Source organism: Netta rufina (assembly GCF_964035555.1).
Source record: "Netta rufina genome assembly, chromosome: 21".
NCBI classification, from domain to species: Eukaryota; Metazoa; Chordata; class Aves; order Anseriformes; family Anatidae; genus Netta; species Netta rufina.
In genome coordinates, this window is record NC_140145.1 from 10613113 (window position 1) to 10640770 (window position 27658).

General features: G+C 43.5%; 1 protein-coding gene across 3 annotated transcripts; it reads left to right on the forward strand.

Annotated features, from left to right (window-relative positions):
- The first annotated feature begins 3708 nt into the window (after positions 1-3708).
- On the forward strand, positions 3709-27157 carry TADA2A (transcriptional adaptor 2A). 3 transcript variants are annotated; one of them, XM_084299666.1, is made up of 16 exons: positions 3709-3808; positions 4527-4723; positions 5399-5505; positions 6423-6482; positions 7123-7214; positions 8669-8826; positions 10069-10157; positions 10911-10983; positions 15499-15562; positions 17555-17598; positions 18557-18667; positions 20067-20138; positions 20727-20859; positions 21549-21592; positions 23661-23734; positions 25640-27157. In XM_084299666.1, exons 2-16 carry the CDS (start codon positions 4699-4701, stop codon positions 25823-25825), a joined length of 1332 nt encoding a protein of 443 aa, XP_084155792.1. In that variant the 5' UTR covers positions 3709-3808; positions 4527-4698; the 3' UTR covers positions 25826-27157. The 3 variants fall into 3 exon arrangements, with proteins under 3 accessions (XP_084155792.1, XP_084155793.1, XP_084155794.1); XM_084299667.1 differs by having other exon boundaries at positions 3741-3808; positions 4587-4723; XM_084299668.1 differs by lacking the exons at positions 3709-3808; positions 4527-4723 and adding an exon at positions 4724-4852.
- The last annotated feature ends 501 nt before the right edge of the window (positions 27158-27658 follow it).

A 27658-nucleotide genomic window follows, 5' to 3' on the forward strand; every position in this document is an offset into this window, starting at 1 on the left:
CACCTGTTTCTTCTTGGGAGCAGGCAGGAACTGTAAGATATCTGAAGTATTTTAACATAAAAATATCCTGAGAGATTTACAGCTTCCAGTGAAAGCCTTCAGGAGCCTCCAAATTGTTCCTCTGCCCGCCTCACTTAGCCCAACTTAACAAAAATGAAGCAAATCTTGAACTGTCAAAGACTTGTAAAGACATCTGAAATATTCTTACGTATCTCATTTCAGAGGGAATTACGCCCAGAAATGATAGAGGTTTTATGATCAGAAAAAAAATAAGCATCGTCATTAAACTGCTCATCGTTTGCGTCCTGTTAGCCTCTGCCATATGCTGCATCGTGACCGTCATATGCGAATTTCCCTGCTCGGTAAGTCCCAGACCAGGACAGCTTCCCACCTCCTTCCCCACCCTCAGCCAGGCCAGCCCTGTGAGCACGACTGGCGAGTTAAAGCACACTCACGGAGTTCTCGGGAAGGGAGAATTGTCTTCCCAGGCATGGGCAGAGCCTGGGTGCTCAGTCTGGAGGGCCCAAGGAAGGGCACGTGCTGAGCTCCGCAGGCATTGCCCTGTGCTGACCCGTCACAAACCTCCCGCTGTGCTGGGACGCTGCTCCTCCTAGCAGAGATGGCATTCTCCTGATGCCAGAGGAAGAATGGTTTAGGGGTGGAAAAGAAAAGGCCCTGACTCAGGAGAAGTGCCCCTCTCTCGCCTTGCAGGCTGCAGGATGCAGCATTTTAGCAGGCGGGTGAGAACACACCAATGCAAGGGGCCGGTGCTGGGAACCAAACACCCCAGGGGCTGCGATACACCAAGTTACCTCTGTGAAATCACATTGCTTTGATGCCCAGATGCCCACCACAGTCCCTCCAGAAACAAACAGCCTTTGGACAGCTGGTATTCCCCACCCTGACTGCTTCTGCTTCTTTCCCAAGTGCTTGTGCTTGGACTGGATGGCCGGCAGGCAGAGCAGCAGCAGAAGCGTGTACACAGCCTCCGAGCCCGTGGGTCACCAAACGGGCACGCTTCTAACCCAGCTACTTACGGACACGAAGGAGAAATCGCTGCAATCTTTTGCCTGACTCTCAGGCTCCCTTCCCCAGGTACGACCAGGCAGCGACAGCCGAATGTTGAGCGAGGGATAGCGGGCCCCACTGTGAGCAAGCCTCCAAGGGAAATAGATAGACCTATCCCTTCCACTTCAAAAGATTAAATATCCCCGTGGCCCTGAAGATGAATGGCTAAGGTGCCCTTTCATGAAGAAATGATTTAATCTTGTGCTTCCTACCCCATTCAGTGAGCTGCTGAGGTAGAGCAGTTATGCTCTACTCCCGCCTCGCACCGTGACGGGGGGTCAAGTCACTTCAGTTTGGTTTGTCCAGCTGCTCGTCTGTCACCGGGCTCTAACTGCCCCGCGGTGAGACTGGGGAACACACCAGAAACCCTCCGGATATTGCACATGCAGAACAAACCGCCTGAGGGCATTTAACTTGCAGAAACGATCAGTAAACAATTTCAAATAGAAATGAAAATTACCCCATTTGTTAAAACTTCTGAGTAGAAAAAGGCAGAAGGTGAGCACGTTGCTCATTGCAAATTATCCACTTTGACCCTCCTGGAGTGAAACTGTGCTGTGAGAAACGGGCTACAGCGAGAGGTGAGGAAATTAAACTGAGACCTGTAAGAGCCATTTCACGCAAGCCATTGACCAGCCCTCAGGTGGTAACACCTTTGGGCCTCTCCATTTGAACAGAGTTAAGGCAAAAGGCTCTTCATGTCACTGCTAGCTCCAGGAGATATCAGGCTTGCCATAACTTCTTGAGCTCAGTTCAGCCAGGAGATGTCGCACTGGTAATTACTGGTTTGAAAACCAACAGAGCGGAGCACTGGGGTAACATTCCAGCAATACGGTTCTTTACTATTCCTCATGGTATTTTTTTTTCTTCCCTTGCCAGCCAGAAGCATAATAGCAAGACCCTTAAATGAAGAGATCCCAAATCCCTGTTGTCCATGAAACCCACCCGAGAAATGCCGCAGGCTTTACTGGAACACCCTTTTCCCTCAGCCACCTCACCTTTCTCCTCACCACCTCCTGGAAGCAGCAGATTGAACACCAGCAGCTTAAACAACCACAACCCAACCACCGCAGACTGAAACCAGACTTAACATCAGAGGAAACACTTACCTGGTTAGGGGCAGTCACACCAATTCACTGGGAAAAGAGCTGCTGCGAAGACACCCATATGCTGATCCCTTCCATTAAGTGCCCGGATTCCTATTTTAATTCCCAGATACTGGAAAAACCTGTCGGCATAAGCAATAAAAATTTCACTGACGTTCCAAACTCTGCCTCCCTCAACTACTTTATTTTTCCCATAATTTAGGGAAGGCATTTAGGGCCTAGACAAAGGGAAAAAATAATTTCCAGTGCTTCCAGTTGTGCCATTACACAGCTCCGACACGGAGCACACACGTGGCAGACTCCTGGGGAGCACCCGGCCTCCTCCTGCAGCCTCGGGGGAGCGGTGCCCACATCGACTGCCGGGCTCTAGCCCGAGCTGTTGGCATTTTGACACGAAACGGCCCCCTGAGCAACACGAAATGACTGGAAAAAAAACAAACGGCCCTCTGAGCAACACGAAACGAGGCTCTGACCCTCAGGTATGAGCTGCCAAGGGCTGCCCTGTAGGTCTGTGAGAGCAGCTCCTGAGCTCCCCGCGAGGCGCTGAACGCTGCAAACCCTGCAGCAACAGGCGGGGACAGCCCCTGACACACACCTTGATGTGTCTGTAGCATTTACATATATATAACTTCTACGTATACATATAAATACAGGGCGATATACATATATATATATTTAAATACAGGGCAATATGCACATATATCTCTCATATATAAATAAATACAGGACGATATATAGATTAGATATATCAAAATACAGGGCAAAATACATATAGATATCATATATGTATAAATACGGGGCAATATATACATGTAAGTACTTACATGTATATGTATATATACATATAACAGAAATGTACATAAATACAGGGCGATATACGCGCATATAACAGAAATGTATATAAATATGGGGTGATATATGTACATATAACAAGGAATGTATATAAATATGGGGCAATATATGTACGTATAACAGAAATGTATATAAATACGAGGCGATACGTGCACATATAAGAGAAGTGTATATAAATATAGGGCGATATATGTGCATATAACAGAAATATACATAAATACGGGGCAATATGCGCACTTATAACAGGAATGTATATAAATATGAGGCAATATACGCACGTATTACAGAAATATATATAAATATGAGGCAATATACGCACATATTACAGAAATATATATAAATATGAGGCAATATATGTACATATAACAGAAATATATATAAATATGAGGCAATATATGTACATATAACGGAAATATATAAAAATATGAGGCAATATATGTACATATAACAGAAATGTATATAAATACAGAGCAATATGCGCACATATAACAGAAATAAATGTAAATACGGGGTGATATGCGCACACATGACAGGACTGCACATCCCTACGGGGCGCTCTGTACATCTATCTCCTGTACAGACACCGGCCCCCAGCAGCAGGCGCCCCCTCAGCCCCAATCTCCCCTCACGGCCGTGCCCGCGCCCCGCTCCCTCAGCCCGAGGGGGGCGGGGGCGGGGCGGGGCGGGGGCGCGCACGCACGGCCGCCCGCCCGCCCCGCGCACGCGCACGGGCGTGGCGGGGCCGCGGGAGGCCGCGGCGCGCGGGGCCCGGCGGGCGCAAGGTGAGGGGGGGGGGGGGGAGAGGGGGCGGCGGGGCCCGGAGCGGGAGGGGGCGGGAGCGGGGAGGGGGGAGCGGGAACGGGCGGGGAGGGGGGGGGGAACGCGGGGCGCGCGGCGGCACCGCCGCAACGTGACGTACCTCGTGGGCCTGGGGGCGGGGCGGGGCCTGAGGAGGGGGCGTGGTCTGATGGCGAGGGGGAGGGGCCTCAGGGAGGGGGAGGGGCCTCGGAGGGTGTGGCCGCGCTGTGGGTCCCCGCGCCCATCCCGCTCCCCTCAGCGGGGCCGAGCGCCCGGGGGGGGCCGCTAATTGTGCAAAGCATTTAATGAGTTACTCCTGTCATTAACACCAAGGGGAGGGGGCACGCACACAGCTCGGGCAGGACGCCTCAGCCCCTCACGGCCCCTGCGTGGGGCTGGCCGGGTGCTTGGGAAGCCCTCACACACGGCTCAGCCACCGCCGCCCTGCTCCTAGGGAACGCTCAGAGCTTCTGCGGTCCCGAAATTGGGCTCCACAGACCCCCACGTCGGTCCCTGTCACACATGGTCCCTGTCACACACACAGCAGGGAAGCTCCAAACCTGGCTATAAACCCACACCATCCCTGGTGGTGTGGTGCAGGCCAGAGCCGTGGCACTGCCGTCACTTCTGTCACCAGCCCCGGCGCCCCGCGTCCCTTCTCCCCACACATCCCGTCCCTCTGCCTCTGGTTTCTCCTCACAGGCAGAAAACACAACAGCTGTGCCCAGCAGGCTGCTGACAGCCCCCTGCTTTTCTCTTCAGGACTTCCCCCAAGACTCCTGCAGGCAGGGGACACCCCTGTGGGACGTACGCTGCGGGTTTTGGGGTGAAACAGCTGGGCTCGGAGGAGCAAGGATAGCAGCCGGGGAGAGGGATGGAGCGCCTGGCCTCCTTCAGCAGTAAGTGCCCCGAGGTGGCGTCCAGAAAGCGTCTGGAGCGGTTTGAAGCTGTTGGCAGCAAAGGAGCAATGTGTGATCCACGGGGTCACTGCTTTGATCACATCCCCGGCAGCGTGACTACATGAATGAGTCGGGTCTTTGTTTCTCTCTACTTTTCGTAGTTGGGCTAGTTGAAATCCATTTTCTTTGAGGGAAAAATATTGCTCATGACGGTGTTTTGACTGCTTTGCAACGAGCAGAATAAGAACTGGCAGGGCAGCATTTCCCTCCTTGCTCAGCAATCTGAGCAGAGTCTGAGGCTTGGACGGGTGACAGGACCGTCGAGGCGATGCCCTCCCAACCACAGCACTGTGCTTTGTGAGGCAGACGGACGGCAGCTCTCTGTGCACTGTGCTCCATGCACAGGGCCGTGGGTCTGCTCAGCAGCTGCTGGCTTGTACCAGGAGGCTGCTGTGGAAAAATTCTTTGATTCCAACTCAATTGCACAAGTTTGGGTTTGGCCCTCAGTGCACCGGGTCTATAGCAGAGGTGAAAGTGCCAAAATCTGTCTTACAGATCTTTGGAGAAGCTGCAGGGGGAAAAAGATTCATTTTAAATTGCTGGACACGAGTGAGTGTGTGCGATTGCAAAACCAGTGCCATGTTTGTCCCATGAGATTTACTTTTGGCTTCGCAGATGACCCCTTTGATAAGCCTCCGTGCCGAGGCTGCTCTTCGTACCTCACAGAGCCCTACGTGAAGTGTGCGGAGTGCGGGCCTCCTCCCTTCCTCCTCTGCTTGCAGGTGAGCGCAAGGATAAAAGCAAAGACCTTCATTTCTTTGAGAAAGTCATCAAAGGCCTGCCCGGTGCCAGGCTGTTCCATAAGCACATTAATAACTGGGCTCTGTAAACTTGTATCAACACACTTATTTGCTCAGGGACAGGGAAATGACAAAGAAAATATGGGAGGCTGAAGAACTGAGGCATGAGCAGCCAGAGGAGATGTTTGTGGAGGCAGCCAAAGCTACCTAAATACACGCAGTCAGCCTGACTGTAACAGAGCATGCTGCTGCATGTCTAGAGAGGTATTGTTGCTGACATTTTTTATGGCATAGAAAAGAAAACCCATCAACACCCTTTCCCTGTCCTCACAACTTTTTTTTTCCTTTCAAATGGAAAAGGAAATTAGGGGGAAACTCGCAATATTTACAATAACTGTGGCCAGATATTGTTATTTAAAAATTTTGTGTGTGATCAGATAACCACAGAAGGTACTACTGGTTTTATTTATTAAATAAGTTTGCATTATTTATGATTAAAAAATGGAAATAACCTCTAATACTGAAAAAGGAGCTTAGCCTTATGCTCAAGTATGTACAACAAAACCATATTTTGTACACTGGATGTATTTTTTTCTTTTACCTGTCCTTAAAAAAAAACAGAAATGTAAGTGGTGAAAATACCTGCAAACTGTGCTGGTGCAGGAGACAGGAACACTACAAAGCTTCAAAATTATTTTAACACAGATTGTTCTACCATTATAAATTTTTTGTAAAGTGAAATCAGAAAAATTAAATATCATTTTTAGCATATCGGGTTGGATATGTTGGATATTTTGTATGCACAGTGGTCAGAGAATAAAAGGAAAAAAGAAGCTGGTTAAAATGTTTTCAGGACAGAAATGAGAGAGTAACAATAATGCTAATCTTTTGTTCCACAGTGTTTCACGCGAGGATTTGAATACAAGAAACATCAAAGTGATCATACTTACGAGATAATGGTAAATACTCCCTTTAGGTTATACCTACTCAATCTTGAACTCTCCTAACTTCCCAGGAGTTAGAATCTTGCTTACTAATATTATGTGAAAATGTTAACTAATACAGTTATTCGATTCAGAGGTTTAGAACTATTTAAAAACGAAAGTCTTCCTTGAGAGTAAAGAAAAACGTCCCCCCGGAACGTAATGGAATAGTGGAGACATTTAAAGGTGCATTTTTTATTCTGCCTAGATAGCACAATGCATCTCACTAGACTTTCCAGTTCTTTAACCGTGATGAATCAACTTCTGTTTCTTTATTCTTGTTTGTTGTTTTTTTTTCTCCCCCAAAAATGAATCGCTTTAAAAGTCTTTGGTAATTTTTACTGTGTTTCATCACATAACTGTCAAATTACAGCTGGTAGGTAGAACATGTAACAGTGTATTCAGGAGAATAAACTAGTAAGAACAAACAAATTCTTACCGTAGGTGATGACTCAATAGCCTAAATAATTCAACAGTTATCAAGATTCATGAGATGGTAAAAAACTGCCAGTACTATACACTGTGTTGCCCTGTAGTCTAGAGCTTTTTTGCTTTTCATCTGATGGATTGTAGCAGAGAATCACAGCAGTTTGATTTGTCTTCTTTTTTCCTCCAGACTTCAGATTTCCCTGTCTTGGATCCTAACTGGACAGCTCAAGAGGAAATGGCACTGCTAGAAGCTGTGATGGACTGTGGATTTGGAAACTGGTGAGAATTTCGTGGCTCAGCCAATTTCAGCGAATGATGGGTAGAGTTTCATTTCACTGGATTGTACTGTTGAATGCATCAGTGCACGATGAATGTTCAGTGACTCATCATGGGTGAGACACTAATTTAGCAGCTAGAGCAGAAGACTGGGGTAGCAGATTCAGTTTTCATCTATTAGATACACAAAGAAATTCCTAAAGGCCTCTTGTGTGACGCAGGGCACCTCCAGCAAAGTACAAAGCTCCCTCCATTCACAGTAAAGTAACCTGTTTTTGAAGAAACTCAACTATTGCATAAGATTTTCTGTGCTTCATTTTACACCTGTGTAAAAAGCAACTGCAAAGTTTCTTATCCCGTGTGATTTCAGTTTGCTTACAGTTGGCTAGCCAGGTATTGTTTGTTTGTTTGTTTGTATCCTGCTTTTCTGTCACATTTAGAACAGACCATTGGAAATATTTAATATTTTTAGATTATGTTCTGTTAATTTCTGTAGTTGCTACAGGATTTTTATGCATCTATAAGGAAAGGAGATCTGTAGTCATGGGTTATCCCTCTTCTCCTTCATGGAAAGATTGCTATATTAAAAGTACAGAACTCCAAAATATATAGAAAGAGAACTGTGTGTTCTTATGTGTACAGTGCTAATTATGTGTACGGTCATAATTAAGGCTGAAAACTGTTTGTGGTTATGTTCGGCAAGTTTGCCGTCCAGTATATTTTGCCATACTTGGCAATACAAGTAATCTTTTCCTTAAACACTTGGCTTTTTTCAGCCTTTTCCAAATAAAGGAGAAAACTGACATTTCTTCCTGAAATCCCTCGCATGCAGTGTAGTTTAACAAATTAAAACAATTGCTGCTGGTGTTCTGATATTTTAAGTCCTCAACTCACACATCCGTACAGCCATTCTGTTAAGATAAAATACGTCATATTTCTACTCAACCACTTTTCCAAGAAAGTTCAGCAAGGTTTTCTAGAATGTCTTTTGTACAACCACGTCAGTGTTTGAAAAAACTTGAACATCCCTATGCAAAAAGGAAAACCACTGTCCAGTTAAAATCACAAGAGCAATTTGAGAAGCAGAATACAATTGCTGACTTAGGATTTACCATTAGTTAGTAAAATGTATAAAAAGCCCTCAAGTAACAATACTAAATTTTCAAACCTGTAAAAGATTTGATGTTCTGCCTGCCAGGGAGTTTCTCATATGGAAACAGTCAGCTGCATTGCCCATGACATCACCAAAGAAGTGCTCCCAAGCCCAGTAACTTCAATCAAACATCTAAGTATTGGCTTGGTGTTAGTATGATGGAAAGAGGGAATCTCCTGGAAGTATCTAGACCCTTTTGACTAGATCGCACAGCACATTCAATACAGATCTGAGACCAATATTTTGAAAAGAGCTCAATATTTCTGTGTAATTCATGTTAAGCCTCCCCCTCTTCCTACTTCAGGCAGGACGTAGCCAACCAGATGTGTACAAAATCCAAGGAGGAGTGTGAGAAACATTATATGAAACACTTTATCAACAACCCCTTGTTTGCATCTACATTACTGAACCTGAAGCAGGTGGAAGAGGCACAGCACAGCGAAACGGCCATCCCATTCCACCGTGAGTACCACCTGCCTGCTGACAGGGAGCTTCCTTGCAAGGTCTCCACTCCTCAGAATTGGAGTGAACAACCTTTGGAGAAAGACTGGTTTCTACTGGTTTCTGCCAAACCGGTAGAAATGGTCATTTGCAGAAATCACCATAGCAAAAGTCTGGATATACACATTAATTCAAAAGACAAGCTACCTCAAAGCTACCTCACATTTGGCTCAAAATAACAGCATGTGCTTCTTGTAATTACCAGTGTGAGTTCTCACCCCAATGTTGAGGTGATTGCTTATCTTTTCCAGACCCTGTGTAGCAATTTTAACTGAAAAGGTGTTTCTACCTCTAAAATATTTCATCTGATTATCTATTTTCTACAGGCCTAGCTGGTGAAATTTGTCATAAAGTCACTCCCTTTAAGCAATGCTGATTTTATACCTCTCTCTTCAGAACTGCCTTTAAAAAGTATGTGTTGAATTTCAGCAATTTAACAAATGATCAGGTTTGTTTAAATTGAACATCTTTACAATTCCCCCAGTCTGTCAGCTGTTCCAGTGTAAGGCTCCCCAAAATAGCTGGGTGAAAAGATTGCCTGATATCTGGAGGTTTAAATTTCATTATAAAGTGTTTAGAGCTAAAGCAGTAGGAACTGGACAATTTTGGTTCTATTCCTGGCTGTCATTGATTTTTTTATGTGACATGGGCCAAGAGAAATTCTCTGTGCCTCAGTTTTCTTTATCTGTAGCATGGGACTTATAACGCTCAGCTCCTTCACAAGTGTGTTGTGAGCCTTGGTCCATTATTGTCTGTAAAACACTGAGATCCTCAGCTGGGAAGCGCTGTAAAACTTCAGAGCTGTAGAGCTTTAATTGCAGCTCTCTGTAAATGGCACCCAGAAGGTGGCAGATTTAACACCCCTGCTGCTATTAACTAAAAGAACCTGCACGCTGAGAGCAAGTCTCGGCAGAGGTTTACCAGGGGGATGCTGAGTTCTGAAATGCAGAGTTTATGTTTTATAGCCTGTTTATTACCTTGAATTTCTGTGTTTGACTTTCAAGAATACTGCAAAGATCTGAGATTACAGTATTTTTCTCCCAATAGATTTCTGAACATAACCCTGCATAAAACCCCAATCAGGGTGTTTTTCTTCAACTAATTATCCCCACTTTTGTTCAAAAGAAACACTTATTTACAATCTTTTTGCGTTAGAAAAGACCCCAAGCCCTACACAACAACTGAAAACCTTTATTTTTTCAGCTGCTGATGACCCCCCACGGCCTACTTTCGATTCCTTGCTCTCCAGAGACATGGCTGGGTATATGCCAGCAAGAGCTGACTTTGTTGAGGTAAGACTCTTCCTTCTCTCGTAATTTTATATTTGCTACTGAATGTGAGATCAGCAAACACGTGCTTGCATGCCTCTGCCCATAGGTCTTTATTCTTCATTAAGAAGTCTTTGGCAGAATGACAGGGCAGACTGATTAAACCAGGGATTTAATTGCAGAGGTGGCGCTGCAGGCCTGCAAAGCAGCGAGCAGGCAACCCGAGTGTCCCCGGGCTGTAAGGCTGCTGCTGCCACCAGATGTCCACTGTGAACGGCTCTTACTCAAACAGACTCGATGTCATGAATCGGATGCTTGGCAGAAGGGGTCAGATTCAGTATGCTTCTATTTCATTTGCCTTGGAGAAGCAGACAGGAGCCTGATCCAAAGGTCTCTTGAAAGGCTGCGTTGTTTTCAGTGTTTTTAGCTGTGGGCCCAGGGCCCCGATTCCTGTTGCAAAACAAGCTCCTATACATAGAGGGATGAATTCCACCATAGAGGGGTGTGTTGTTTTTATATGTTTGAGCAGAATTTTTACCACAGTGTGGGAGCTATGTGGAGAACCTGATTAATTCTCATTATCCTATCACCATATCCTGTTCTGGTTACAGCCGGAAATCATTTAAGTTCCCCTGTGATGTACATTGCTCAAGGATGGAGCCTTGTACAGCCATGCACGTGTACATATCTGTGTTTTCAGTACTTATATGTGTACTGAAACTTGATACCAGTTTTTTAGTGCTAGCTAGTGACAGTTTATTAATCACTTCTGAACAGGAGTTTGACAACTATGCTGAGTGGGATTTAAGAGATATTGATTTTGTAGAAGATGATTCAGACATTCTGCACGGTAAGTCCCCTGTTTTCATACATTGTTTGAAAGCAATGTTTCACGGTGCATACACAGTGTTTCATTGGGTCTTTTTTCCTCTACATTAGAGCAGCATTTTCCTCTACAGTTAGAGCAGCATTAGTTGTACCTGACGAGGGTTGTTGTGTGAGTTCGCTTACTTCTACTGAGTTTCTGTGGTACCAAATAACGGAAAGTATTAAAATTAGGTTTTAATCCATAGAGAAGTAAAGATCGTACTTTTTTTCCCACGTTTATAAGTACACATAATGTTTAAAAGTACCGTGCTTATGCTTCAGAATTCTTCCATCTATGTCAGGCTGTTCTCAGCTAAAGTCTTACCACCCTTTGGAGACAGACAAATCCTGTTATGTACAGACAGTCCTTCCAAACTTACAAAATCAGTTTGAAATTTAGCAGCGTACACATAGTTTTAAGGAATGCAAACTCCCTTGGCACAAAAAAGGTTATGAGAATCATACATCAGCCTCTCTTCCCTTTTAACTTTTATTGAAAGGGGAGCTGGCTTTTGGACTTGTCACAGATGCATCGTGCCATCTCTCCACTGTTTTATTATTATTAAAACATATTTTATTGCTTCCATGTCCTATAGGGAGCCCTAGTAAACTGGAAAAGCAAAATACTTTCCTAGGTCTATTCACTAATTGTTAGTTTAATGTTCATTCAAGCTGGTTTATCAGCACCTTCTTCCATACCCCTCACACATTTCTTCCTCCCCCTGCACAATTCAGCCAATTAATATATCTCCTACCAGCCTCCTGGTTTAAGTTGTAAATCTGACTGCAAAAATCAGCTTTCCTTTTCTGTTCAGAATACCATAAAGCTATGCAGGGCCAGACCAAAGGTCTCTCTAGGTCAGTAACCTGCTAGTATCTCATAGCAGACACACAGAAGAATGTAAGAAAAGACAAGTACAAGCTGATACTTTTCCTGGTGTATCTTCCAAGTTTCCTGCAGTCATAAATTTAGCAAATTCTTGAGCCACAGGTTGTGTTCAGACCATTTTGGCCAAAGAATCTGTCCTGCATGAACTTAGCTAACTACTGTTGGAACTATATCTATATTTGTATTTTTGCCCCCATAACATCCTGTAGCCCTGAGTTGCACAATTGAGTTAGGAGTTCGGTAATTTAATTACATAGTGTGTGAAAAAATACTTCCTTCTGTCTGTCAAATATTTTGCCTGATAATTACATTGGGTGTTCTTTAGTCCATTCTTTAGTTGTCTTGCATATTTAGTACAGAACATCAGGCTTTTGCCTTGTGAAAACTCCATTTGGCAGAGGTTAGGCAGCGTGACCAACTACATTTTCGATCCCTTAGCTCAGGGACTTTGGCAGCTTCCTTCCCACAGCTGTTCTGGATCTGCCTACGTGAGAGAGAATGCCTCTACAAGAATGAAGTCGCAGGGTCTAGCCAGCTGTTTTTCTCTTATATGAGGCATCTCAGGGAAGGAAAGAATGCTTTTCTAAAAGAAACTTTGGGATTAGATCTTTGCTTTCTCCAAGCTAGAAGAAAAAATGAGGGAGCCACATCTCTTCCTGTCCTGCAGTTTTAAAGATCTCAGATGCTGACTTTGCTTGATTCACTGGGAATATTTTGCAACTTAATTGCATGACTTAATACCCTACAAAATGGTTCACCATTTAGATTTGAAGGAAGGGGCGAGTGCTGGTACTGCTTAGGAAATCTTTGCACTTTCTAGTTGCAGGCAGGGGAGGTTGCAAGGCAGCCCTGGAGGCACAAGTTCTGGCAGTCGCTCCCAAGGATGCCTGTCCTGTCTCTCACGTGCCTCACTACCCCAGCCCTGCCCACTGGCAAACTTCTTACACTGCATCTCGCAGAATTGTCCTTGAAAAGCAGCCCTGTGGCTGCCTTCCACTACACCTGCTTGAGACAAATTCTTTGCTGGCCAAATAGCAAACTTTTTTCCTTCCATAAGATACAAGACAATGGCCGAAATACTCCATGGTATTTATTCTTTTATGTAAGGTTCTGACACACTCTGCAAGTAGATACCATGTTTGCTTAGGGTCCTGCTTTCCTGCAGGGGGAGTAAATTTGGGTTGTAGCCATTAAGTTTGTCCCAGCCAGGCACACACTGGATACGCAGCCTGTTTGCTTTGATTAGTTTGCATTCTTCCCATTATTTGGGCCTTGCATGCCAAGCAGAGGTTAGTTAGCACAAAACAAAGCTCTCACTCATTAGCATTCAAAAGTTTTTGCAGACCAAATGAGGCTGAAGAGGAATGAAAAGCAAAGAAACTGTTTTGGACACTGTCTTAAGAAACCAAAATATTTTGATTTTTTGGAATGGAGAAAGAAGCCTTGAATTCCTGCCTATCGCTGGATCCTGCAAAGCCACTCTGACCATCTCACAGAATGGCAACTTATCTTCAGTTACCAGTACAAACAAGTAACTCCCTAGTATAATTCATGGGGGAAAGAGCAATCAAATAATTTTCGTTCGTACAGCGTCTCTTTTCTCATTTCAGTGCAGTAGGTAACAGTATAATAGTCAGAGTTATTCCTGTATTCCAGAGCTTATAATCAGTTGTCTCTTTGTGAATATGTTTATAAAAAACAAAAGGCCCTCCAAAAGTACATGTGGCAGTAAATACTGTTTTTTTCTGTACATAGAAGTTCCCTTTTTCCCTTAATTTATTCTCATGAATGTTCCTTCCCCTCCCCAGTTGATCGTAATTTCTTTTAGAATATTGTGCACTTAGGTGAAAGCATCAAAATGCTATGGTTATTGGTGCACAATTGCTTGTGATATTTATAGAGGCTCTCCAGTGCAATTTGTGCATGTACTCATTAAATTCTACCCACACAAACCCCAGAAAATAACATGCTAGCTTAGCTTGCACAGGGTTTAAAAATACAAAAATATTTTCCATAAATTGGCACTGATTCCAACACTTAGTAATATATTTCATTCATGTTTAACTTACTGCATTTCCCGTTCTTTTATCCCCACATTTAAGCAAGAAGGAGAATTCACTACCCATGCCTGCTCTTAAATTAGGAAACTTAAATACCCCTTTATGAAAATACACGGTGGTTCTTGAACACTGCTTTTGAAAGAGACTTCCAAAAAGAAGTGAGAACGTTTGTACTACCCCTCCTGCCTTCATACATATTTTTTCTCCTAGGTTAACATCAAATCAGTTTTGCATAAATTCAAGACTTTTTTGTTAATATAGGATCGGCAAGTGTAACTCAAAAGCAATGGCACCTGAGCTGATGTGCACAGCCCTTGGGCTTTCGCCCTGGTTATAAGAAATTCTACTACCCAGCAGACTGCTCAGATGAATTGCCTAGAGGCTAAGGGCTTCTTGGTGTTTACACATGAACACATATTTTAGAATAGACACGTAACCGCAAAACCACACTTCTTTCTTAATTGCCTTATTCATTATTTATTGGAGAGTCCAATCAATAAGCAGCCAGTATCGGTTTTGCTCTTTTCTTGTAACTACAGGAACAGGGGTGGATTCTGGATTCTGACACATTCTGTCCACCTTTGCTTATGCAGCAGCGGGGGCTGAAAGGGGACATGTTCTTGCCTAGTTTCAAGCAGTTGCATGTTGTCTTTTCAGACTGTAAACCCACTGGCAAGTCTTAAGCCTGCTCCTTCAGGGAGCATGCCGAAATGCTTAAAGTAAAGGAAAAAAATCCAACCAACTCTATGCTCATTTAATGACCTAGAATTTGTGTATTATTTAACAAAATGAGGGAAGGGAAGGTGATAGGTGTCTCCTTATCTTTTCTGCTGAGAATTTACCAAAGAAGTTTATTAACCTGATGGTCACAGGAAAAAGAAGCTGAAGGATCTCTGAGTGGATCAGCCAGGGCTGCAGACAGATTTCATTTCGAAAAGGATATGATTTCTAATGAGCATGGCTTTTTCCTGTACTTTTCCACATTGCCGTGAACTATTCTCTTTGTTCTTCTAGCAGATAGATAAGTTTAGACGTTAACGAGCTAAAATCTTGTAGATGTTTTCAAGAACGGTAGCAAAGGCTACTTTGAATCTTCACAGTTCAGAACTTTGCCTTTCTATTTTTTGGAGTTCCTCATTATGTGCAAAGAAGCCTTTGTCCAAAAGCGGTACCTCAGATCCTTAAATCTGATAAACTTACTTTTCAGGAGAAAGAATATTTAACAATGGCAACGTATGAAGGAACAAATACGTGCTAATGGTAAAACAGTCCAAGATGATATAAAGGAAAAGAGTTCTCAGAATCTACCCAAGTTCCTATATACAGGCAGTAACATGTCTGAAAGCAGCAAAAGAAACGTCCTACAGATAACATATACAGTCTGAAGAATATTAATTTCTGGTGGTTTTATGCCCCTATAAAATTGCCATGGGATTTTTCAAACATCAAAGTGACAACTTCAGCCTGCCATGATCATAAGGGCTTGAAACTTAGCGTTAACACAGTGATTCATTACATATTTTCTAATCTGTGTTTTTCTATTTTGCAGCTCTGAAGATCGCAGTTGTAGATATCTATCATTCCAGGTTAAAGGAAAGACAGAGAAGAAAAAAGTAAGTTTTCAAGCAATAAAGCAATAACTACGTTCCTTTGCTTCGTTACCATGTTTTATCCCCCAGTGCTGTCCTAATACTAAGGATAATTAATTTCCTGTAGCACCCTTCCAGACAATTGCCAGGTATGGAGACCTTCTGCTATGAGATCTGCGTGACAGGCTTCATTCTGGATGTGTAGTTCTTCTCTGCATAGATTCAGATCAAGCACATGGCTTTAGCTATGGTACCAAGCCAGAAAACACAGATTAACAGGCCTTGATCCCTTTTTTGTACACGTGGGTAACAAAGGACCTCTACACACCTTAATTCTCCTTTGAACACTCAAAACAAGTCATTAATTTTGAAAAGCGTATTTTCCAATGCTCCTTATTGCAGGAAAATCACAGTCACAGTGCTCTTCACATTACTATCCCCAATCCAGTTATATTTAAAAAAAAAAAAAAAAAAAGTTTCTAGGACACCTTATGAGATGGCATGGTCATTCTGCAGAGTGAGAACTGAAATAATATCTGGGAAAATGGTGGCAGATCCAGAGGTAGGAACCAGAAAATAAGACAAATCTCTGTTCTTTTTGTTCCCTATGTAATATCGATGGACTGCCTATAATTTATTTGCTACTTAAGGGGAAAAAAAGCTGTCAGTCTGTGACTAATTGCTAGCCCCCCCCCTCAACATACTTTCTCCATAGAAATGCTTACATCATTTATTTTTTGACTGTTAGTGGTCCAGAAGTTAGTTTTTTTCACAATGTATAATGACGATAACTATACTGCTGGCATGAGTTTGAATAATTTATTCAGTTCATTTGACAGCTTTTTCAAATGACTCAATCTATTCATCAAATTCAATTTTATTATAACTTTCAAATACTTTGTTCAATATTTAAAATTATATCTTCGTGTATTATTGCCTGCTGGAAGAATTAGTAATTTGTAGTAAGACTCCTCCACTCCTTCCTATAATACATCATAATTCTAGTGAAGGACAGGTTAGGAGCTCATATCTATTGACGCGGTTCTTTATAATTCATAAATTAAAAATATTTATGTGGTATAATTTTCAGTTTGGTGCTTCATGTCTTAATAAAAGAAAGTGGTATAACTCATACCAGTGTCAGTTTTTGTAAGGTTTCTCCAGCTGGACGGGACAAAAATCTGGAAGAGGATGTAAAAATGCTGATGTCACTCACAGAAAGTCGTCTCTACATGGGACAGGAACATTCTTTTATACATAGTGAAGAAAATGGAATGGGTTTTATAGAGCAAAGTCCAAGCTGACCCTGATGAGCCTAGCTGTGCGGTATCTCGTGTCATTTGCAAGAATCAAGTCGGGTGTTGAGCGAGTTGCCACATAGCAATGGCCACATGACATTTCCAGAAACCTGTGACAAATGTATTTGTCATCCCCTTGTAAATATCTTACCTGCCTTATTACACTGCTCATTTCCCCAATCCTGTCATGAACATTTCAAACTCATGAGTTATCTAAAGCATTTTCTTTTTAAAATCTAAGCTGTCACGGAAATCTCCTCCATCCTGCTCCCAGTGACAACATTTACCCTCCATCTCTCACCCTTGCTCTAGTGGAAGGACATTTGTGTCTTGCTGAAGCTGGAAATCATGCTTCAGGAGACATTCGCTGTGCTTCCAATTTTGGAAAGACAAGTTATGAGACACTGCAGATACGAAATCTGTGTCTAAAAAAGAATTTTCAAACCCTTTAAAGCAACTGTAGCTCCCTCTGTGCTTAGTGCTGCCAGAGCTGGACTAATGCACACCACTATCCAAAGCCTACCCTGATTAAAACTTCACTGCATCACTGCGTCATGTTCCTCAGCTGGCCAGAGTTATAGAACGTTAATGTGTGATTAGTTTTAGGCCCCTGTGATAGTTTAAATCAAAATGTTTGAATCAAACTGAAGACTTTGCATCTATGAGGTAACACGTGAATAAGTGCCTTTTGTTAATACCATTTTGCTCTTAATTACAGAATTATAAGAGATCACGGCCTAATCAACCTCAGAAAATTTCAGAGTGAGTACCAAGTGTAACTGTTTAAAGTGGCCTCTGCTCGGGAGACAAAACTTTGTATGTTCACCAGTGTGGTTTATACATACTGGGCCATACTCAGATGTTCTGAATTCCACCAGATTTCTTCCTGCTCAGCCATTTCCAGCTGGCTGGCTCTGACTGCTCCCAGCTCAGTGGTATAGTTAGTGCTTCTGAATTGCTCTTCAAGAGCATTTCAGTCTCCTCACTGAGTAGAGAGAGGGCTGGAGGTGAAATCTAGGTCTTTTAAGTGCATCTCACTAGTCTAAGAAATTATCAAACAACATTTAAATATCGTCCTTTTTGGCTCTAATTGTGAGGGCTGTATAATTTTGTTGCTTCTTACTAATAAATTTGTAGTTGTGATACCAAAATGGCAAAGAGATGTACCAAATCTTGATATTTGGGCAGTTCATGGGGGCTGGTATAGTCCTTTCAAGTTCCCCTCAATTTATGTTTTTATAGTAGGAGTAATATAGGATACAAATAATTTATGTATAATTTTAAGTGTTTTTTTTTGGTTGATGTTTTATTATAATAGCTGAAAGCAATTTGTGGAAAATTTGGTAGCATTCCAACAATTTCTTCGGATGTCAGTCCACTCTGGCTCCACTATTCAAGCTACTGTTTATGAATCCAGGCCTTACCAGCATAAAGGAAAAGAATACAACCACTAATTTAGTTTACTAGTACTAATGGTAGAGGCATTTTTCCTAAGTACTTTGGCCATCAGTATCTCAGCATCTGTTGCAACTAATGGAATTTGGGCATATCTGTGAATTTAGCCACTGTTTTTTGCTTGTTTGTTTTACCATTTTGGTGCAAATCACACCCAAGTGTAGGGAACTATTAGTAGTTACCATGAAAGTACCCCTGTCTTTTCAATATAATCTCACAAGTCCAAATACATTGCTGACAAAGTTATCACTTTTCCCCCCTGTAGTTTTGGAAAGACGATACCCGAAGGAGGTTCAAGACCTTTACGAAACAATGCGACGATTTGCACGAATTCTTGGACCAGTAGAGCATGATAAGTTCATTGAAAGCCATGCATGTGGGTATTTGAAGATTTTAGCATATACATTCTTCAACGGGTATAATAAGGGGTTGCATCATCTACAGCCTTTCCTAAATATATACCACTCCTGGAAGGAGGTTGTTTTCTTCTCCTCCCTGGTCTGCCTGCCTCAGAAAAACAAATGTGTTTGTGGGTTGATACATTACACATGTAGCAAGTGTTTCTTTCCACTAAACTGTGTCCCAGTTCTGTGTTCGATTTCCCAGTTGGGAAACCTTCCAGTCACATGTTAGAAGTAGTATTTTCGTATCAAAACGCTATTGTTCCTTTACTGGCACTGCGTATCAATGAAAGCACAAAGTCCCTAAAACTGGTGCCTGGATTGAGATAGGGAGCTGGCAGCAAACTGTGAATTCTTTGAAAGATATGCGTTAAACTATTATGTGTGTACATAATTATATAGTGCGGCTGTCATTACGTTCCTTACCTTAAAGGAAGAGGCATTGTTCCATCACCAAATCATCTCGAGTCTTTATGCATAATCACAGCATGCATTTAGTCAAATTCCAATACAAGTCATTACATCCTGCTTAATTCTGTGACTTAAACTGGGAAAATCATTGCTCATTAGAAAGAACAAAGCATTTCAACAGTTGTGACTGTGTTTTCAGGACACTGTGTTGAATACCAAACGCATGATCCTGCAAATCATGAGTCCAACATGTGAGCGCTAGTCCTGAGCTTAGTTTTGTTGTGGTAGTGACAGCAAAGTCCTCACGTTAACCTGAGAGTCAAGTGCACAAGCACATTACACAGGTCTCCTGAGTACTATGACTAAACAAATTTGAGACAATCTGTGTCGCTCACTGTGAAGCCAAGCAAAGCATTGAAGCCAGCTAATAACAGCTACACGCAGTAAATAACTCTGAGCAAAAGAAACATGGGTATTTAATCTTACCAACTGCAGAAAGAATTGTCTACAAGGAAAAATTTTAGAAGGTCCAGTTACAAAAATCATAGTTCAAAGACAGCACTGGATGCCATAAGGGAGCCTGGATGAGTAGTTTTTCAGCCCTATTGAAGTGCCTTCCAGAAATCCTACATTATTGCTACTTGCTTTGTCCAGGGTATGGCAAAGAAACTGTCAAAGCATGAAGATAAAATAACTTTTCTGAGCACTCAAATGCTAGAAAACAGCTTAAATCTGTGATCAAAGTGTGTTATGACACAGACAATGAGTTTGAGATCTGATATGGGCTTGTGCAGAGGGGTTAACCCTGTCTGTGGTTCTGTACACTTCATAGCTCAGCTGCCTAGACAAATAAGAAATTGGAATATTCCCAGTACACCACCATTCACTGCCATCCCCACTGACCCACATTTGGTATATTGTTTTTTTTGGATTTTCCTTCTGCTTCCTGTTGGGGTAAACCAGTGGAATTTGAGCTGCGAAGGGAAATAAAACGACTGCAGGAATACAGAGCAGCAGGAATCACCAATTTCTGTAGTAAGTACCTGGGGGGTTATTCAGCCCGTTCCCATTCATCAAGGTGTGGAAGGATGAATTTGCAGCATTTAGGAAGCGTTGGAATCAAAGATACTTTAAAAATGTGTTTACCTAGCTCTTTAAGTGAGCAAGGCTTTAGCAGTAATCTATCTGTTCAGCTGTGCTTTTTCGAGTTGCTTTGAGCCATCAGCTAGGAGAACGCGCTGCCTAGCCAAGCTCTGCTTTAGTGACCCTTCCACAAAAGTTCCAGAAGAAACGTACAGCATTGCTCAGTGCTAGTGCTGCACCTCTGGGCATTTTGACTGTCAATAAGTGTGATATCTGCAGAGAAGGCTAATACCTCTAAATTAAAAAAATGGCCTGTTCTGTCCTGGAATTCCTTTTTGTTTGTTTTTGGCCTGAAATTGACAGCAGGGAGGGGTGTGGGGTGCAGTCCAATACCTCCTTATGCCAAGTAGTTGTCATGAGGGAGAATAGCAGAGTCTGGTCCAGAGCTAGAGAACAGTTTCTCCCTAATTTCGTAAAGCAGAAAAAAACAGCAGTTCTGACCAAAGCAGCTGGAGAGAATGTGCTGTCTGTTACCCCCAGGTGCGAGAACGTACGATCACCTGAAGAAGACAAGAGACGAGGAACGCCTGAAGCGCACGATGCTGTCGGAAGTCCTGCAGTACATCCAGGACAGCAGCGCCTGCCAGCAGTGGCTCAGTCGACAAGCCGATATGTACGGTTACAGTAAGACTGCCTTTCACACACGAGCTGTAGTCAGAGAGGTACAGAAACACTTCTCTGTCTGGTAATAATGAATGCATTCCCAATTGATTCCAGTGGGAACAGTCTGCAAAATTCAGAAGGGCAAGAAACTGAGTAGGAGCAGTAACACTTGCTGAAGTTCAGGCAAGGAAGTGACTACTGTGGGCTCAAAGTCTCTGCTTTCTGTATTTTATGCTTCAGGAACTTACCTGCTGTTAATAAAGTCATGGAGGGAAATGAGGTCTTTTAGGATAGTAATGAGAGCAGAGATGACACTTAAAAATGTTTCAGATGATTTTAGATGTAGCAGCATTATTAATGTCTAGTCACCCTGCACAAGCACTTTGATTGAGGGAACAAGCTGCGATGCAAAGGAAGTGTGTCCTGTGTGCTACGTGATCCGAGAAGATGATTTGTAATTTCCCCAGTCAGTCTCCACTGGATCTTTCATTCTTTAAAAAACAAAAAAATAATAATAACAGGTTTCAGACATGGTCTTCAGTCTGGGAGTGGTAAATATTTAGAAATCCTGTTGACTTCAGATCAGGGCCTGGGTTATGCAAGTTGAATCAGAAGTTGGAAAAAAGTAGTCTCAGAGCCAACACACACAGTTATTCTTACGAAACATGACGACAAATTGAAATTTTCCTTTCTTTTCAGTGATTCTGGCCTGACTCCCGCAGCACCAGTTCCTTCGAATTCAGGTAACTGTTAGATGATGGTGTGTGATAAAAAGCCAGCCAGCCATACATCAGTAATACTGTTTGGACAACCAGCTGAAGAGTGACTCCTTTTCTTGAGTACAGAAGTGTCAGTCCTCAAGTCTTACGGTTAAGCACTGATTTAGTCAATGTTGCCTCAACCTGCAACTCATTCCATGTGCAAAGCCTATATTTTTTTGCTGAATTTCTGGATTTTTTTTATTTACAGACTGAAAACCCATCCTAAAGCTACATTAACAAGGCAGAATAGACCATATTTTTCACATGGGAACAAAATTGTACCTTTAAAAGGTAAAGCTAATCCAGTTTTTAATAGAGCTATATACGACACATCATAGCAATATGAACCCAACAGAACAGATTTAGGAGGAAAGGATGTCAAAAAAGAGTTACCAAAGAAGCAGGCAATAAAGCAGCAAGAGGAGCCCTGCTTCTTTCAGTGCCCAGTAAGGACAGATTCAGGGATCAGTCGAGGCCCTTGTGAACAAGACCTCTGTATTTATTTTGTGGCCAGTAAGGGAGAAGAGCCCCAGAGAAAATGAATTGTTTTGCTTATGGAACTCAGATAGCACGCAGTATTTACAACCAATATCACATGTTGAACAAAACCCAAACAAAATACCAAATAGTTGCTAATTAAGTGAACATCCTGCATACTGAATAAGGCAGGGATACCGTGGAAAAACTGCCACGTGTCTGTATAATTAAAGGCTGCATCATACTGAATATACAAGAGGGCAAATTAACGTTGCTTAACTTTAATTCTAGATTTTGAGATCTCAGATTTGCAGCCTTAATATATTTTCTTTAATGCAGTTTGTATGTGTGTGTCATTTCCTAGGTCCTTAAAAAAGCAAAACCAAATTCTGCACTGTCTCATCGCTGCATGCGAGGTACAGGCCTTGTAGGAAGGGAGCACTGCTGGGAAATTGCTTCCTCTGCACCTGCAGAGCCTCACTGCTCCAGTTCTTAGTTCTTAAGGGCTTCTTTCCCCGACCAGATTCCTCACCCAGCCTTTCCTGTGGGGGCACCGGGAGAGAGACTTCAGCCCCAGAGACAGGGTTGGGAGCAGCAACCAACAGGCCCTAGGAAAACAGAGCTGCAGATTCTCCAAGATCTCACACTTTGCCAAATTTGCCTCTGTCCTGGGCCAGAGGGCTCTCTCTGACGGTGCCAGCTCTGCAGCCCACCGCACAGGGTCAGCAGATTTTCTAAAAATGCCAGTAAATACCCCTAGATTTGTTCTGAGCTCTGGAACTTGGCAAAGGAGAGGAAAAAGAAAAAAAAAAAAAAAAAAAAAAAAAAAAACAACAAAAACCTGCAGGTAGCCCTTGTGACATTTTAAGCTACACAGTTAAAGTTCCGCAAAGTTATAAACAGTTGTGAAATGGAGAACTATCAGACCACCTTGTGACAGATACTTCTTTCAGGGCTGCTTATCATCACAGACAAAAATAAATCCATTAACTGCATTTGGCTTTTGCAATATCCACATCATGTTTAAAGGCATTTAAAGAGAACTCTGCTTCAGGAAGTCGCCAGTGTAGCCAGAGAAATCACCTGCTCACCTCAGCAATAAGCAGTCTCCCATCCTCACGAGGTACGTGGTGCACAGCTGCTGGGGGCCAGCCCTGCACGCTGAGCACACCCAGGGCACACCCTCGCTCCAGCACCTCCACGCAGCCCTGAACTCCTCGACCCCGGCTGAAGGAGTTTCGTCAGGAGGTTCAGCCTAGCTCACACACGGCCAGTTCCCCTCTGACAGAAAGCCATTGTCCTCCTGTTCCTCCCAAAAGCTGCTGAGGCATCGTTAGCAGCACCGGAGCCCTCACACAAGCATTCACAGTGCTTAATTACATCAGTTGCAAAACCATGCCTTATCAAAACAGTGTCATTTTTATGTTAAGCCCTAAATAAGTCTCTGTATAAACCCGTGGATCACACCAGGTTAACATCATGGGGATTTAATTGCCTCTGAAAACACGCCTAGCCCTGCCATGTCCAAACTGCTGCTAGAGTTTGTCAAGGTTCCTGGTTCTTGTCTCCGCAGGTAGACGGAGCGCCCCACCACTGAACCTCACGGGTCTGCCAGGCACAGAGAAGCTCAACGAGAAGGAGAAGGAGGTAAGGAAGGGAAGGAAAAGGTAATTTATATCAAACATTATCCCCACGGCGCAGGTGTACTCGCACCATCTGTCCCAGGTGCTGTGAACATCACAGCAGCTGTAGGCCCTGACAACTTTTTCCTGCTCACAATAGCCACTCATTCCTTCCAGTCAGCTTAATTGCAGTTAGTGAATATGTACAACACGGCTGCAGCAAATTACCTTATTTAGCAAAGAAAGGTGGAGAGAGCCAAGGTGTCATTACATGCCATTATAACGTCCAGAAATGACACTGTCTTCCTCCATTATGCTCCAGGGTGAGCAGAAGGGTTATATTTTCTTAATGAACATCTATTTAAAAGTGGTAGAGGATTTCATTAAGGCCTTCACTGGACAGATCACGGAGCCTGAATAATGCAGCTCCTCTTGTGCTCCAGGTGTCTCAAAGCCAAACCTCAACCAGTTGTGGTTGTTTGTTTTGCTTTGTTTTTATTTAACACTGCTGTGAATCACAGAGGTGATAAGTGCGTTCTTGTTTTTTCCATATTTCTGCCCTTTAATGTGTATATCGAGCTCTTTGTATACCCACGGCAGAGCGGGGAATTTGGCTTTCTTTAAGCTATGACTTATTAAGCTTGGCCTGGTGTTGGAGCTTGCAGAGCCACACAGAGCACTCTTGTAGTCACTTCAAGTACTCAGAGGCAGGGGGAAGATGAACAAAACATCCAGAAACGGGACCACAGCCCCCAGGAGAGGGAAATGAAGCAGCAAGGGGCCTGCCGTGCGTTTGTGGCTCGGTTTCTTTTGCAGCCCATTCCAGGCCTATCCTTCAATACAGCTGTTTGGTGAAAGACAGCTCTGAAAAGCTACTGAAATAAAAGGTTTGGGGTTGTTTGTTATTCTTCTTGTTTGCTCAGTTAGTTGGTTTGTTTGTTTTTAAATAGAAGTCATAATCTTAGTTTGTCCACAAGGCAGGTTTCAGTGTTTGCGAAACATTTCAGAGATCTCCCTCTGTGCGCAAACGGTTTCCCCTTCACTGGGGATGGAGGCACTGAAAATCAGATCACAGGTTGACCATGGACCATGGCATTTCTGGCTCCATTAAGTGCGTAAATAATTGTGACTAGGACATTAGCGTGTATGGGGAATCTGATTTCCTTGTCAGCTGAGACATACAGTCTGAGTTCCTCTGAATTCCGCAATTTCCTATCAATGAGGAGCAATCATTAAGCATTTCCTTATTAAAAGGAGGAGACAGCCGGTTTCTCCACTGGGAGCAATACAGCTCACCATCTAGAAGGCAGCTGGTATTTGGAAGCTAAATGGGAGCACAGGAGCCCCTGAAAGCAGCTCTCTGAAGCCTGCAGGAGCGCCTCGTGGTGCCTTTTGCCAAACTTCCAAGCACGAAGTGCAGTTTCCCTGCACAGTTTCCCCTGCATGGTTTCCCTCCTGGATTTCTGGAGGGGGCAAGCGTTGTGTGCGTTGCTGCTTTTGTAGAAAGATATTAAAGACTTAGTCTGCAGGGGATTAATAGACAGATGCCCTCCCTGGCTCCTGTCCAGCGAGCTGAATTGCCGGTTGCAAGTCTCTTTGGCATGCGTACTTCCCTTGGTCTGCAAAGAACAACGCCCACACAGGACACACTCATAGTTACGCTCCTGTGAGCTGAGAGCCTGCTTTCATCCTCCTAGTTTATTTTTCAGTCAGGAATGTTTTTGAATGTAGCAGCCAGCAAGCTCCTCCTCTCCCTACCTGTGGATCGAAACAGCTCGTAATGCAATTACCCTGTGCCTCCCCCACACAAAAAAATACACTGGGAATGTTTTCAGAAAAATATTCACAATGTTACTCCCCCAGCAGAGATCACAGAATGGCAAAGCGTGACAAGCGTTTGTGTTTATTAACTTCGCCTTTTGTCTTCCAGCTCTGTCAGATGGTGAGGCTGGTCCCTGGAGCCTATTTAGAATATAAAGCTGCTTTAGTGAACGAGTGTAACAAACAAGGAGGCCTGAGACTTGCACAAGCTAGAGCGCTCATCAAGATCGATGTGAACAAGACCAGGAAAATCTATGACTTCCTTATCAGAGAAGGGTACATCACGAAAGCCTGAGGACAGGCAGAAGAGCTTTGGCTGGAGCAGACAGATGTGAAGAAGGTTTGAAGTCACTTGGACAGCGCTGAAACATTTTAACAGAGTTGAATGAAGGACATTTCCCATTGTCTGAAATATTTAGGAGCTTCTTTTTGTAAAAAGAAGTAGGAAGCTTTGTTGAGTTGTGTGAATACTGACATTTCCTTGTCTGGTTTCCTTTTAATTCTGCTGTTTAACACTGCTGTTGTCAGAATTACACCACCAAGTAGCACTGGAAAGGATCGTATGTCAAATAAGTTAATCTTAAATGTGAATGGGCATTCACTTCTAACACCTCGTGTAACTAAAAAGGGAATCACGGTACTTTTACTCTGACAGTGACACGGAATAAGGACAGAAGGGCAGCACGTAAGGAGTCACGCTTTTACTTTGTGTGAGTACAGGGCATAGAAATGGGTCCCTTCCCTTCTTGTACTCCTTCCTAAAACAGCCTCAGCTTCCAAAGGAGATAGCACATGCTGGAGGCTGTAAAAATAGAGCTTGCAATAGTCCGGTCTTTTTAACTTAATTATGATAAAGGATGGGAGAGGACATTCCAGGGAAGCTCCTCAGCAGTTATTACTTTTATGTGATACTAGCACATATCACAGCATGAGAGCGCTGTACAAACCAATAAGCTTCATCTGCTCCCTACTTGATCTGCGATTGCCACGTCCTATATAATCCTTCGCTTTCAGTCTTCTGATTTGGTTGCCCCAGCTCATTGGAAAGGCTGGATGTTACAAGCGGAGCGGAGCAGCCTTCAGAACATAAATAAAAAGCCACTCCATACCCTGACGTTCTCTCTCACAAAAGATAAAAAGTGAAGAAAACCACAAACCGCCCAGGGCGTGCACTTTCAGCCCTTGCTGCCAGCCTGAGCGTGTGCCCAGCTGGCCGACAAAGCCAGGACAAGGTGCAGCGAGTCACTGCGCAGCCACAGAGCACCCGGCTGCATCAGAGCATCCTCCCTGAGACCTCAGTACGAACCATTTGCATTTGAAAATGCAGTTGGGTGATGAGGATGGTCCTTTCCAGATGCCGCTTGGCATGGTTTACCAGACAGTAAATCGTTTATCAGCTTCCACTGCTAATGTACGGTGCAATTCGTTAGCGGGCTCTGACTGAAACAACATTCCGTGAGCAACCTAATGGCCAAAGCAGGCAGGGTGCTGCCTGCTCTCCAGTTGGGGATCGTGTTGAAAAGCCCAGCCTGTAACTATACCGATGCCTGTTGAAGAGGTTTGGCTTTAGATTTTGTTTGTTTGTTTCTGCCCCCCTTCCCCAAGAATAACTACCCTGTGTACCTGAGGTGCCACTGAATGTGAAGTATTTTGGTTTGTAATAAAATCAAAATGATCCAAAATGCTCAAGTCTACATTCCTGGACTGTGAGACTGTGAAGGTCACGCAACTGCCTGCGTCTGTACCCATCAGCTTCTCACCAGGAGAGAGGAGATAAATGCACAACAGTGGCTGCGTGGACGCGGCACCAAGCTACCTAGTAAGTGCTCCTATTTAAAGGAAAGCAGCAGCAATAAACGACCTACTGGTGACTGACACGAAGCCTGCAGAAATTGAGATTGCATAGACCAGAAGTGCCAAGGGAAGGGACAAAGCTGTAAATGCTTTCCCCTGTTGTCTTTTTACACTAAACCAAAAGAAAACCTGCCTTTGTTCCTGCCCAGCCTCCTATGCGATAACTTCTACAACAAAGGAGTGCGTGAGACAAAGTCACTGGCTCTGTACCTGCTCCGAACACCCCAAAATTGGCTGCATCCCCACCCGGCACACGTGAGTAACAGGAACAGGA

Excerpts from the sequence above, each read along its gene's own strand:
- TADA2A (XM_084299666.1), top strand. The coding sequence starts at position 4,699 with ATGGAGCGCCTGGCCTCCTTCAGCA. Across the intron at positions 6,483-7,122 it reads ATCATACTTACGAGATAATG|ACTTCAGATTTCCCTGTCTT; the intron begins GTAAATACTCCC and ends TTTTTCCTCCAG. Across the intron at positions 17,599-18,556 it reads CAACCTCAGAAAATTTCAGA|TTTTGGAAAGACGATACCCG; the intron begins GTGAGTACCAAG and ends TCCCCCCTGTAG.